The 12,649-nt window shown below is 57.9% G+C and overlaps 1 protein-coding gene across 3 annotated transcripts in view; it reads right to left on the bottom strand.

Moving 5' to 3' along the window:
* Positions 1-12,649, bottom strand: part of MYH9 (myosin heavy chain 9) — a gene marked incomplete at its 3' end in the record, with an annotated part of 83,722 nt that overhangs the window by 19,140 nt on the left and 51,933 nt on the right. For 2 of the 3 annotated variants that reach the window (XM_081310484.1, XM_081310485.1), the window contains exons 6-17: positions 12,103-12,195; positions 11,491-11,554; positions 10,941-11,039; positions 10,437-10,580; positions 9,490-9,585; positions 8,433-8,551; positions 6,927-7,079; positions 5,940-6,113; positions 4,373-4,546; positions 2,822-2,936; positions 746-939; positions 317-438 (exon numbers count right to left, since the gene is read on the bottom strand). In XM_081310484.1, coding sequence (XP_081166610.1) covers positions 317-438; positions 746-939; positions 2,822-2,936; positions 4,373-4,546; positions 5,940-6,113; positions 6,927-7,079; positions 8,433-8,551; positions 9,490-9,585; positions 10,437-10,580; positions 10,941-11,039; positions 11,491-11,554; positions 12,103-12,195 — 1,547 coding nt within the window. Of the gene's footprint in view, positions 1-316; positions 439-745; positions 940-2,362; positions 2,426-2,821; positions 2,937-4,372; positions 4,547-5,939; positions 6,114-6,926; positions 7,080-8,432; positions 8,552-9,489; positions 9,586-10,436; positions 10,581-10,940; positions 11,040-11,490; positions 11,555-12,102; positions 12,196-12,649 lie in introns of all 3 variants that reach the window. The other variant, XM_081310483.1, reaches the window with a different exon arrangement.

Raw genomic sequence — 12,649 nt, forward strand, 5'->3', positions numbered from 1 at the left:
CAGGCAAAAAGGACAGTCCTCCAACGTCTGCACACCTGGCAAGCAGCCGCGGTGTTCTATGACTTCCATCTCCGTAAAGCTCCTCTGTGCCCCTCTGTCTGGCTGACACTAAAATTTTCTTTCATGGTTTCTCTACCTGCAGCAAATAGCACCAGGCCCGCGCAGTGGCCAGGGGCAAACTTCTACAAGACGACTTTCATTCAGCTAAGAAGCAAGGACCTCCCTTCACGTGGAAAGGCAGAACAGGAAGGACGTGTGGGGAGCCAGCCGGACCTTGGTTCCCTGTGCCTGCGCCTGGGGCTTGGGCCCTGCTCACCTCTGCCGGAACTCCTGGAAGACCACCCTGTTGGGGAAGCCCTGGCGGCAGATGCGGATGCCCTCCAGGACGCCATTGCAGCGCAGCTGGTCCAGCACGAGGTGAGGGTCCAGCTTCCCAGCCTAGAGGGGACACGCCCACATGGGCTCAGTTCTGTACTTAAGAGCCAATGAAAAGGGGAGGCCCTGGACTCAGCAGAGAAGGGCCCGAGGGAGTCCCTGCAGCCTATAGGTTCTGACAGCCATGTACGAAGATCTGCTGAGACAGTGGGCCAACAGGAGAGCAGGCTGCAGACACAGCACCTCCTAGGCCCAGGGCCAGTCCACAGAGGGACACCACCTGGGGGAGCCTGCCTGCTGCTACGAGAGACAGACAAGGACACAGAGCCCACACCTCCCGCCGGCCTCACCAACTGCCAAGCAGCCGCACCTTCTTCTCGTGATTGGGGATGATGCAGCGGACGAAGTTGGGGTTGGTATTCCTCAGCGTGGCCATCAGCTTGGCCAGCTGCTCCTTGTAGAGCTGACCCACGGTGCGGAACATGCCCTTCCGGGTCTTGAAGGCCCCGGGCAGCGCCGTTTCAGACATGCCAGCTACCTGGTCCAAGCCAATGATGCGGTCCACTGCGGAGGCCAAAAAAGCGCGTGAGTGCCCGGCCATCCCAGCTAGGGATGGGACAGAGGGGGCGGGAGGGAGGGAGACAGATGCAGGGACAGAAAAAGGGACAGTATGGAACTGCAGGACCTCGTGCCCAGAGCTGGAGTGTCGAGATCACCCCACGCTGAGCTGACGAGAGGGAGGCAGTGGGGGGGGGGCCTGCATTTGCCGCCCCGCCTCTCATGGCAGCAGTGTCCCCAAGGCGACCGTCAGGTCCACCTCCCTCACCCTGCCCACTCTGCGAGCTCCTACTCTCCAAGAGATAGCCAGGTGGGCGGTGAGTTCTGGGACAGAATCCCACCAGGCTGGCTCCGGGTAAGGAGGGGTTAACCCGGCCTACAGCACGCTGCAGCCCCACGGTCCCGGCTGGAAAAAAGAGCCCGAATCCTGAGTTCACCCTGACCTTTACTGAAGAGCGTGAGCTGACCTAGTTGACCTTTACCTAAGAGTCAGGAGGGAGCTCCAAAGTGACCCTGCCCTGTGGGCCAGCTCTGAGGACTGCCTGCCATCACCCTGCAGAGCCCTCAAAAGCAAGGACAGAGCAGCGCTAGGTGGCGTCAGAAACAGCCCCAAAGGCCCACTGTTGGCCACCAGGGTTCGCAGGCCTCTTCACACAGCTGCCATCATCCAAACCACCCGAGGAAGCCGCCCTGCGGGAGCAGCAGTGAAGTAAACGCTTCCTCCAAGGTGAGAACCAAAGCGGAAGTCACGCGAGGGCACTTCTAAGCAAGAGCTAATGTGAGGCCTGGAACCTCCGTTGCTGGGTGGATGCCCCAGGACAAAGCCCATGTCCACTATTTTTTGAAGACAGTGAAGAGCACACAGCCGGCAGGAGGCTGGAAGCTGCAAGCCCCATCAACCGGGAGAGCCACTCACTGTCTACCAAGGCTTCCCGGGGGCCGGTGGCTTGTGAGAGCCACAGGGGAGGTGCCTGGGAAGGTGGATGTGGTCCCACAATAACTGGTCCTTCTACATGTGACCTGTCCCTGGCCCAGATGGCACAGGTCTTGGCCCACTGTTGGACACACACAGAGATGCCGTTTCGGTTTCCAGGCAGAGACACACGGCAGCGCGCAGCACCCAGGCCTCATGCCGAGGCCCCCGTAGCCATTCAAGCAGGAAGCCGGCCCCTAAAGGCGGAGCGCCAGGAGATCCAAGGGCTCAAGCGGTTTCTTTTCTGCATTTAACCTGAAGTTCCCAGATCTCTCAACAGAGCCCCTCATTTGATTTTGTACTGTAGGACTGTGGGCGCAAGTCGGGGGTCCGCCCTGGGACAGATGGGGACGGGCACAGGCAGGCAGGAAGAGCCAAGCGGGCGAGGAAAACACAGCAGCGCGTGCACAGCTCCGGCGCAGCACACACACACACCACTCCAGGACGGCCAGTCACCTGATTCTAGGTGGAGGATGGGAAAGCGGTGATAGAAATAGGCTCTCTGAGTGCGCTGCATCTCTGCAACAGAGAGGTTAGAGCAAGACCCGGGCGAGGGAGAGGAGAGACCTCAGGAACAACAGAAAAGAGCCGCCTCAAGCAATCAGCCTACCAAGGAGGAGAAGGCGGGAGAGCAAGGTGGGCCGGGACCTGAGCGGCGAGGCTTGGCTGCCTGGCGCACCTAGAGGGTGCGGGGCGGCCAGCAAGGCCGGAGCAACCTCTGCCTGAGAGGAAATGCCCTGGCGCTGGCCTGGGCAGGCTCTCCCTTTTTGTTCAAGGAGACCGTTCTCTTGGGAGCTACAAGACAGACACCATCTGCTTGCGTCAGGGCCCCTTGTTTGGTGGCTGCGCCCATTGCAGAGGTGGGAGGATGACCGGCCACGGCCAGGGGCAGGGTGTGGAGGGCAAAGGGCGTACCATCCTTCCACAGCTCTGAGACGAACTTGTCGGACGACTGGTGGAGCAGCGTGGCGATGTTGTCATTCAGGGGGTCCATGTTCTTCATGAGCCACTCGTCGGCCTTGTAGTCCACCTGCAAGACCAGAGCCCTGTCACGGGCTGCCCTGAGGGACAGGAGCTCCCACAACCTCTCCCAGGACAAGGTGAGCCCACATGGAAAACATGGGAACACGCTCTCGGTGCTTCTGTTCCCAGAAAGGAAGTGGCAAGTGACAAAGGCCATGAGAACTGACACTGTTCTCTGAGGGCTGCAGCTCGAGCAGATGACCATAAACAGTCACAGCCATGTGGCAGAGCACTGACCCTCCCTCTTTTTTTTAGAAAAAAAATTTTTTAGAAGTAGTTGTACACAATACCTTTATTTATTTACTTTTATGTGGTGCTGAGGATCGAACCCAGGGCCTTGCACGTGCTAGGTAGGCCTTGCGCTCTACCTCTGAGCCACAACCCCAGCCCCTGACCCTCCCTCTTAAGGTGGTACGATCACAAAGAGGAAATCCTGGCGGGACATGTAACAAGCAGGCCCCTCGATGGAGCGGAAGTGCTATGTAGCAGGAAACCCCTGAGCTCCTGCACTGATGTGCACTTGTGCAAGGCGGGTGCATGGGGAGGACGCTGAACAGACAGTGTTTGCTTTTTCCTGGGTAGTTTCAGGAGAGTTGCTTTCGCGGCCTTAGGAACTAGACAGGCTCTGCAGGGGAGCCCGGCCGGTGTGGGCCACAAGCTGGAGATTGGGGTGAGGCCTGGAATGGTGTGGATGGCCTGTCCGATCTACATGCTCGCCTGCAACTAAGACTTCGAGTGAGGCGCACAGAACCTACTGAAAAGAACCAGCTTTAGGCTCAGCTCAGACCTCTGTAGCTTGGTTAGTCTCAGCCTGGGAACAAGAGGCAGAGAGATGACCGCCAGCAAGTGCCCAGGGCAGGTCCACCAGGCACCGGCTGTGCAGCCCGGGCAGTGCCAATAGCTCCTGCCACATGGTGGCTCTGAAGTGGGGGCAAGTCCCTGCCCCCTTACAATAGGACATGCTGGCAATGTCTGGGGACAGATGCTGTCACAGCTAGGGAGGTTGGTACTGCCTGGTCTCCAGTAGGACAAGCCAGGGAGTCTGTTACATGTGGCCCTGTGTGCAGGACAGTCCCCATGATAGGGAATGATCCCGAAGACACATCCACCCCCAGCGCTGAGGCCGCTGAGGCTCACAGGGGACATGGAACCCTAGAAGGCAGGTGGTATCTCATCTTCCAGATGAGGAAACCAAGGCTCAGAGATTAAGTAACTGTCCCAAAGTCACCCGGCTCCCTAGTGACAAAGCTCTAATTACAATTGTAGTCACACCCAAACCTCCTCCACACCTGGAAGATGGCTTAACACAACTGCACAGCTATAGCCGCCGGCCACAGCAGCGAGCCTTGGGACCAGCCACACCATCCAGGAGCCACAGGAAACACCACACCCCCCAGGCTGCCCCTCCTGCTCCCGGAGACCTCGGCCCCTGGTGCGCCTCACCTTGCCGGCATAGTGGATGATGCAGAAGTCAGCTTTGTCCTTCAGCTGCTTGGGCTTCTGGAACTTGGGGTGGGTGCCCTGCTCTTGCACCACCTTCTCCACGAAGCTCTTGTCGGTGGCTTTGGGGAACCAGCACTCCTCGTCCAGCAGGGCCAGGATGCCAGGGGGACCCGCCTGGAGGGGGCGTAGCACAGGCACAGGTGAGGCACATGTGCGAAGCCACCCCACCCACGAGAGAAGCCGGTGCCTGGGATGGGAACCCCAGGACCGCACGAGGCGGCACCACGCTCCACGGGAAAACAAAGCACTAGAGGGCATCAGCATGGGAGCCCCAGGTCAGCTCCCGGCAACAGAACCGTCCCGACTCAACCAGACAGACAAGAGTTCTAGTTTGGGCAGGGGAGGACTTCTGGGGTCTCGCTGTGGTCCAGAGACCCTGACCCAACGCTCTGTCACAGCAGCTGTGTACACTGGCCCCTCTGCTAACGAAATCTGCTGCAGGTCTGATGAGAAGCAGTCCCTGAGCCAGGCAGGGTCTGCCCAGGTGGCTGTAGCTGGATTCAGCTCCTCGCTCTGAGCCCTGTCCCCAGACTACGCCTGCTCAGGTGTGTGGTAAGGTGACAGGGTACCCAGCACGTTCCCTGAGTAACAGAGGGCCCAGAGACCTATCAGCCTGCGGACACTGAAGCAGATTAGGGCATTGCAGACGGGTGGACAAACAAGGCCAAGTGGGTTCTTGATAATTAGAAAACTTGATGTCTTAGAAAAGACATCGAACACCATCATGTCTAATTAGTAAAATGCTCCAGTTGTATAAAACAAAAACCCGCTGTCATTGCTAAAATAGTTCCAGGAGAGCTTTGGCCCCACCCCCAGCCAGCTTAGCAGCGCTTCCAAAACAAAGGCTTTGCTCTGGGTCTTCTGAGCAACGTTTCTGGGAAGCTCGGGCATCCACGGGAAGAACCTGAACATAGTGTGTTTCTGTTCAGGAGGTAACGCCAACGCAGAAAAGCTCAGGCATCATTATGGAGTGCACACCCCAAGGCCAGCCACCAAGAAGGGACCCAACGCCACCTGGCGAGATCTTAAAACATGTCCTGCTTGGGAGTTTGGAAAGGGGAAGGGTTTCCAGCCCCAGCCAGCGCCTGCCATAAAAGCTCTGGCTCTGAAGTTGCCTATGGCGCTCGTGCAGCCAAGGACCACGCTCAACACCACAGTCTGCGAAGTTCTACGCAGCACCGAAAAGTCCTGGGGACAGGACCTCACTGCAAACTCAGGGCTGTTTCTTTAAGACAAGGAATGACAGGCAGACCCCGGGGTCTCCTGGAACTGGAGGCAGGACGCTGGGCCCCAGCCACGCGCCTCCAGCTGGCTTGCCCAGAGCCTCTTCTTTGAGGGAGGCCAGGCCTCCCTGGCACCGCATCTATGCCCAGGCTTATCCTGCAGGTGGCACCAACACCAAGAGGAAGAGACAGTACCACAGCCAACACAGGGCCAGAGGTGAGGAGCGGGCACCAGAGGGGACAGGGCAGGAGCCATGCGCAGAAGAGGCCGGCGCGAGTCTTACTGGCTTCTCGATGAGGTCGATGCAGGGCTGCAGGTCGAGGCCAAAGTCGATGAAGTTCCACTCGATGCCCTCGCGCTGGTACTCCTCCTGCTCCAGGATGAACATGGTGTGGTTGAAGAGCTGCTGCAGCTTCTCGTTGGTGTAGTTGATGCACAGCTGCTCGAAGGAGTTCAACTACAGGGAGGAGAGCAGTGTCAGCGGCACAGCCCGCAGGGGGCCAGGAGGAGAGCAGCTGGGCAGACTCCTGGGGCCTCTGCGCAGCCCTCAGAGCCCGGGCCGGGGCCCCACGCCACCCAGCAGACTGGTAACGTCTTCTCAGAATGATCTGGTAAACCACACACGGCAGACTGCCAAGGAGGTGCCAGGGTTAGGATGACTTCAAAAATTGTGCGCCTATGAGCAGGAGTTAGCCACGGCTTAACAGCCGAGATCCTGGCGACAGGTGAGCGTGACCTTAGTGCCAGTATAACAACTGGACTCCGATGTGAAAATATCCCACGTCTACTAGTGACAGATCACAAGTCTGAGTTCACGGTTCCCCTGAACCCAGTGCAGATGCCAGGTCTGAATTCCTGGTCTGCTGGGGACGTGGCTCAGTGGTAGCGCTTGCCTGACACATGGGAGGCCCTGGCTTCCGTCCCTAGGGCCACAACAAAGAAAAAAATATCTATGTGAGCAACAACAAACCACCCTCTGATCTGATGTAACTGTCAGTTTTCCCTCCTGGAACTCAAAGCCTTCGTGAGCAGGGACAGTGTCTTACCCTGAAGTCCAAGAAATATCGGCTGAAAGACTAAATAAATCAGAAGCACCTGCCTACAAGAAGTCCCACGCTTCCCAGCATCTCTGGCCAGCAATGGGCAGACTCCTGTGTAGCCGAGAACATTCCTAACTGGGGTCTCCATGCAGGGAGGGAGGTGGCTGATTCAGACAGCCGGGGACCACGGAAAGAGCATTCTGAGCCCACGAGACAGAGGCAGTGCTCACATCAAAGATCTCGAAGCCTGCGATGTCCAGGATCCCGATGAAGGAGGCGCCCTGCCGCTTGGTCTTGTCCAGGGCTTTGTTGATGCGCAGCACCAGCCAGCGGAACATCCGCTCGTAGGTGGCCTTGGCCAGGGCCTCGATGGCAAAGTCGGCCTGGGGGTGACACCCAAGGAACAGTGTCAGATAGTTGGAAAACCCATGTGCCCTCGGCCCCAGTAACTTCACATTGGGAGCCTTCCCCAGGAGACAGCCCTAAAGGGGAAACGGGAAAGAACGCTCCATGCAGATGCTCACGGCCACCGAAGTGACCTCCGTGTGCGACCACACAGGCGCAGCAGACGTAGACAAAAGACCTTTTTAAATAAAATGGGGAAATGATAAAATATTTACAGAAGTAACAAAAGATGCCTGAGACCCACTTCAAAATAGTTCAGCTGGGCGGAGACAGGTGTGACTAATTGGCAGTGAGTGGAAAACTAATGAAGGTGCCTCCGGATGGGCACATGGAGGTCTTTCCACTATTCTACCTTGTTCTGTATACATTTGAAAAGCTCAATAAGGAAAAGCCAGTGACGACCGAGTTAAAAGAAAAAAAAAGCTATCAGAAAATAGCTGCCCATGAAAATCCCCACCGGACAGGACGACGTCTCTACTTTCTCTTCTCTCAACTTCGCTGCATTCTTTTTTTTTTTTTTTATCTTTATTTTCCCCCACATTTATTAATTGGTGCGTCACAGTCTGTGTGGAAAGGGTCTGTCGTTACACGTTCACACGTGCATGCGATACACAATATGACTGACTGTAATTTGGCCAATCTCTCTCCCCCACACTTGACTGCATTTTCTGAGCTGTTGAGGTTTGTCCTAAATGATCAGGGGTGTGCGTGGCTGGTGGTAATGACACACACTGTCCTTGCAAACTATGTTCCCACCCTTTGTATGTGGATCTGCACAGAAGATCCTTTGGAAACAGGGTTAACAGGTGCCACCCTGCAGGTGTCAAGAGATGGGACTGGCACCTCAAGACCCCCACAACCAGTGCCATGACTACAACCAGAAATATCAAAGAGAGGAGAACAAGGTCTGGCCTGGGAACAAGGGACCCGGGCTCCCAGGTCAGCAGGCTCATTTGCCTGGCTCAGCACATACGGCAAGGAACAGCTGCCGGCCAAGGGCGTAGCAGCAGCAGGGAGCCGCACTACAGGAACACCCAGGCCTCGATTTCCCCGGGGCTAGAAGACGCCTACCACGAACACCCAGACAGTCTAACGTCGCCTAGGTGCAGAGAACAGTGAGGCCCAGAGGTGGCCAGAGGCGTGAGCACGTCCCTCTGCTTCCCAGGGAGCCATGTGGCTTTGCCCTGGGGGAGCCGACGACTAAGGGAACTCTAAGTGCAAGTGCCTCCTGGCTGACCGGGCAGAACAGGCCTCCACAGAGCCACAGTGGACACAGTGGAGTAGGACACCAGCAGGAAGGCAGCCCAAGCTCCCTGGACACGCGCACACACCTGCTCTTTGGTCTGCGCCTTCTGCACGTAGTCTCGGCCCACCTTGATGCGCGGGGTGAGGATGCCTCTGGTGAAATCGGTCACGTTGATCCCCAGGAGGTGGGACACCTTCTGGGCAGCTGGAATTTTCAAAGAGGAGGAGGAGGAGAGGGGTAAAAATTTTACGTGGACCAAAGAGAATGAATCCCTCTGCTCAAGCTGCAAATGGACAGGAAGAAACTGGAGAGGCAACCAGGCAGTTGGTACCAGGACAACCGAATCTGGGTCCTTCCTCAGCAGGGCCAGGTGCAGGCCAGCAGACCTGGTATCCTTCACCCCCATGGAGTCCCGGGACAGGTGGGCAGACCAGCCTAGTGCCAAAGGCACAGGGCCCAAGGCCCAAGAGGAGTGCCCTGGACAAGTCATATGCCCCATGTGAAATCTAGAGTGCCAGGCATAGTGGCTCATGCCCATCTTCCCAGCTGCTGGGGAGGCTGAGGCAAGAGGATCACAAATTCAAGGCCAGACTGGGCAATGTCGAGAGACCCTGACTCACACTAAAGAGAGCTGCAGATGCAGCTCAAAGATAGAGCTCCTGCTCAGCAAGGCCCTGGTTTCCATCTCCCGTCACACACACACACACACACACACACACACACACACACACACATTTTTTTTCCCCCGAAAGCAGAATAACTTCAACAGAGTTGTGTGCAGTCAGCCACGGGAATATGTGAGGCCAGACCAGGTGCAACAACACATGAGGTCACAATCCAGACCCTCGCACTATTTGGCGCTACGGCAAAAGCCACTCCATCGGTAACCGAGAGGAGCGGTCTGGATTCAGCATGGATGAGGGAGGCCCTGACCCACACGACCAGTTCTTCTAGCTCATTCTGATGTTCACCCAGGGTCACGTTCACTGGAATTTTATGTCTCTACAAAGCACACTCTGGAATACCCAGCCACAAATGCAAAACTTCAGAGGGTCTGGGACTCCTAGAAGATACTCGCTGCTGAGCACCTCCCCAGCTGGGCACCTGCCCCTGACTGCAGGCGAGAGGAGAGGTGCGGTTACCTGTGTTGTCAGGCATGGACGCCTGGTCGGTGTTGCGCTCCTTCTTGAAGACGATGTTGCCAAGCTGCAGCACCCCCGAGATGACCCGCAGCAAGCCTTAGGGTGACAGAGGCAGGTCAGCAATTGACTCAGGCAGGAGGAAGCCCCTCTCCCACTGGTAGCCACTCTCGCAGAGACCCCAAGCACAAGCCAGGCAGGGACGCCACGTTCCCAGGGGCCCCAGGTCTGGTCTAATGGCATGTGGTGGTCCAGCTGCCCTAGAGGGCTCACCACCTCCCTGCCAGTGTGGCCTCTATCCCCTCGCAGACCTCAGCTTGGGCGGCCCTAGGCTTAGACAGCATCTGTCCACACTTCCAACATTCCTAAAGCTGAGCAGGGACACACCTGAAGCCCTGGCCCACCACTGTTCTTTAGAAATAAAGTTTTATTGGAACACAGCATGGCCCATGTATTTACATATTATCTGTGGCTGAGCAAAGATGGCTGTGTCAACAAACCCTGTCCCACCGCCCCCAACAAAACAGCTAGAAATCAGGGTACTTTCTCCCCAAGCCCCATCTGTCCACAGACACTTATTTGCCTCAAGCTGGCAGAGGACACAGGTCCCCTTTACTGTCCCTCGAGGGACCTGAGGACACAGGCCATCCCACACTGCTGTTTGTTCTGAGCTCTGCCCAGGAGAAGAGCCCACACGGGCACAGGCAGCAGGACTGCAGCAGCGGCCTGTCCCAGCCGACAAGCACATCATTTGCCCCCCTCTGCAAGTGCCTGTGGGGCCACCAGGAATGACCTCCTGCAGCTCTAACCCCACCCGCTCAGGGTCCTCCTGCCCCTCTATAGGGCCCTCAGCAGGAGGCTCCCCAAGGCCTGTCGACACCCCCGAGGCCCCGGACAGCACCACGGCCAGCCCCGCCTGCCCCTCCCACCCACAGGAGGCCAGGCCCTACCCATCTGCTCGTCTTCTGGGATGCCCATGATCCTCATGGCCTCCATGGTCTCCTGGAACATGTCCTTGTCCTGCTGCCCAGGGATGGTGACGTGCCCGTTGGACAGGAAGCGGTACTTGTTGTATGGCTCCAACAGAAGGTCAGCTGTGAGGGGTGAGGGCAAGGGCGGGTCAGCGAGGCACTGAAAGCCAAGGCTTCTGCCAACACTGTGACCTCAGACTTGGGAATGGGGAGCAGTCCTCAGCCAGGAAGGCACTGGGAGCTGCAGGGTGGTGGCACTGCCAGCTCTTCAGGGGATGAGACTGGCACACATGAGCCACAGAAGGGTGGCAGGCCCGTTGGTGTGCAGTTGTGCCTGGGACATGCCCACCCTCCACCGCATGCTTAGAAGCCAGACCCGTCCCCAGGATGGACGGGAGGTGGGAGACATTCTCACTCCTCCTCTCCAGGGCACCCCCAGGCCCACCCCCCAGTGGTGCCACCCACCCCCAGGGCACAACTCACTCTTGAGGTGCTCTCCAGCCCCAGACAGCAGGTAGTAGAAGATATGGAAGGTCCGCTCCTCCTTGGCTTGGCGGATGGCCCGAGATTTCTCCAGAAGGTCTTTGCAGATGTTGAGGAACAACACAGGTTGAGGGAGGCCCGCTACCTGGGTTCCACACTCTAGCTCGTCCGGTAGAGCAGCCTGCGTCCTGGGGAGCCTGGCCTGCCTAAAGGTCCCCTTCAGACAAGGACAGGAGGGCAGAATACCCCTAAGCACAGGGCCTGACACGGGTGCAGGGGGGGCACAGAGGAGCGTCTACCCAGATAGCAGCCACTGAGGGCCACGCTGGGGGATTTTAACAGCTCCCTCCAGATCCACACAGAACCTTGTCTGGCCAGTCAAACTCCTGAGCTCTGTGCTCATCCTGGTTTTCAGTAAGCTCATCCTGGTCCTTCCCAACCCCACAGAAGAGGCATCGAGGGGAAATGTTGAAATCAGGGCCAGCTTCTCTGGTGACTGCTAGTTCCCCCCAGACCCCCACTTCTTATTTCAACTAAACCACAAGGATACAGGTCTCAATGTTGGCACCCACGATGTAGCCATTGACATCAAAGTTGATGCGAATGAACTTGCCCTGAGGAAAGACCAAGAGATCAGAGGCTCTGCCCAGCCGGGCAGCACGGAGCCCTGCTCCCACATCAGGAAGCACAGGCTGGAGAGAGAACCAAGGGTCTACGGGTGCCAGGCCCACGCGGCACCCAGGATTTGCAGACACCATGCTGCCCAGAGCTGGGCTGGTGCCCAGAACTGGCCAGTCTGTGCCGGCTCCTCTGAGGGGAGGCAGGGAGGCCTGTCACCAGCAGAGCTCCTCTCTGTGCCATCTAGTCTGGGTGCCACCAGGACACTGGCTCCTGCAGGAGACTGGGAGCTACAGGTGACTCCCAGCTCTCTCCCTGGCTCTTCCCAGCTTTAACGGAAGAGGCTGAGTCAACTACTTATGGCCATCTGGATAAAGAGGCGAGGGCAGGTCTGTTTAGAGGGGACCCCAAACAGCCCCCTGGGCCAGCAAGCACCAGGTTTGACCTTTCCTCATTTCTGAGGCGAGAGCTCCCAGGAGGAAGGCCACGTGGGCCGAAGCTCTGAGTGGGCTCTCTATCCCCCAAAGTGCCGCCTGCTACTCACGAATCGTGAGGAGTTGTCGTTCTTCACGGTCTTGGCGTTCCCAAAGGCCTCCAGGATGGGGTTGGCCTGCAGCAGCTGCCGCTCCAGCTCCCCCTGCAAAGGAACCAGAGCCTTGGTGGAGGCCGAGCAGCGCGGGGACTGCAGGCCGCCCGCCCACAGACGAGCGCAGCAGAGCCAGGTCCGCAGCCCCACATGCCAGGGACAGGCTTCCGGTGGCGCTGGCAGCTGCAGCTCCACCCTTGGCCAGGCTCCCACATCACCCAGGTGCCACATTCCCACCAGGCCGTGGAAATCCTGACCCGTCTGAGCGTCCATCAGCTGCGTGAGCAGCAGCCCTCGTGGGGACGCAGGAGGCTCCCGAAGCTCCAGAAACCTGGCCAGAGGCGTGTGTCTGAGAGCAGCATGTGGACTAAGAAGGGACATGGTGGCACTGTCCTTCTCTGAACAGAGATAGCTGTGTATGTCACCACCGCCCCCTTGTCTCTAATCTCCAGGTTTCCTTTTCACAGGGTGAAGGACAGCTCATTTCACGTCCACCCTCATTAGC

This window comes from Spermophilus citellus, assembly GCF_964194105.1.
Source record: "Spermophilus citellus genome assembly, chromosome: 10".
NCBI classification, from domain to species: domain Eukaryota; kingdom Metazoa; phylum Chordata; class Mammalia; order Rodentia; family Sciuridae; genus Spermophilus; species Spermophilus citellus.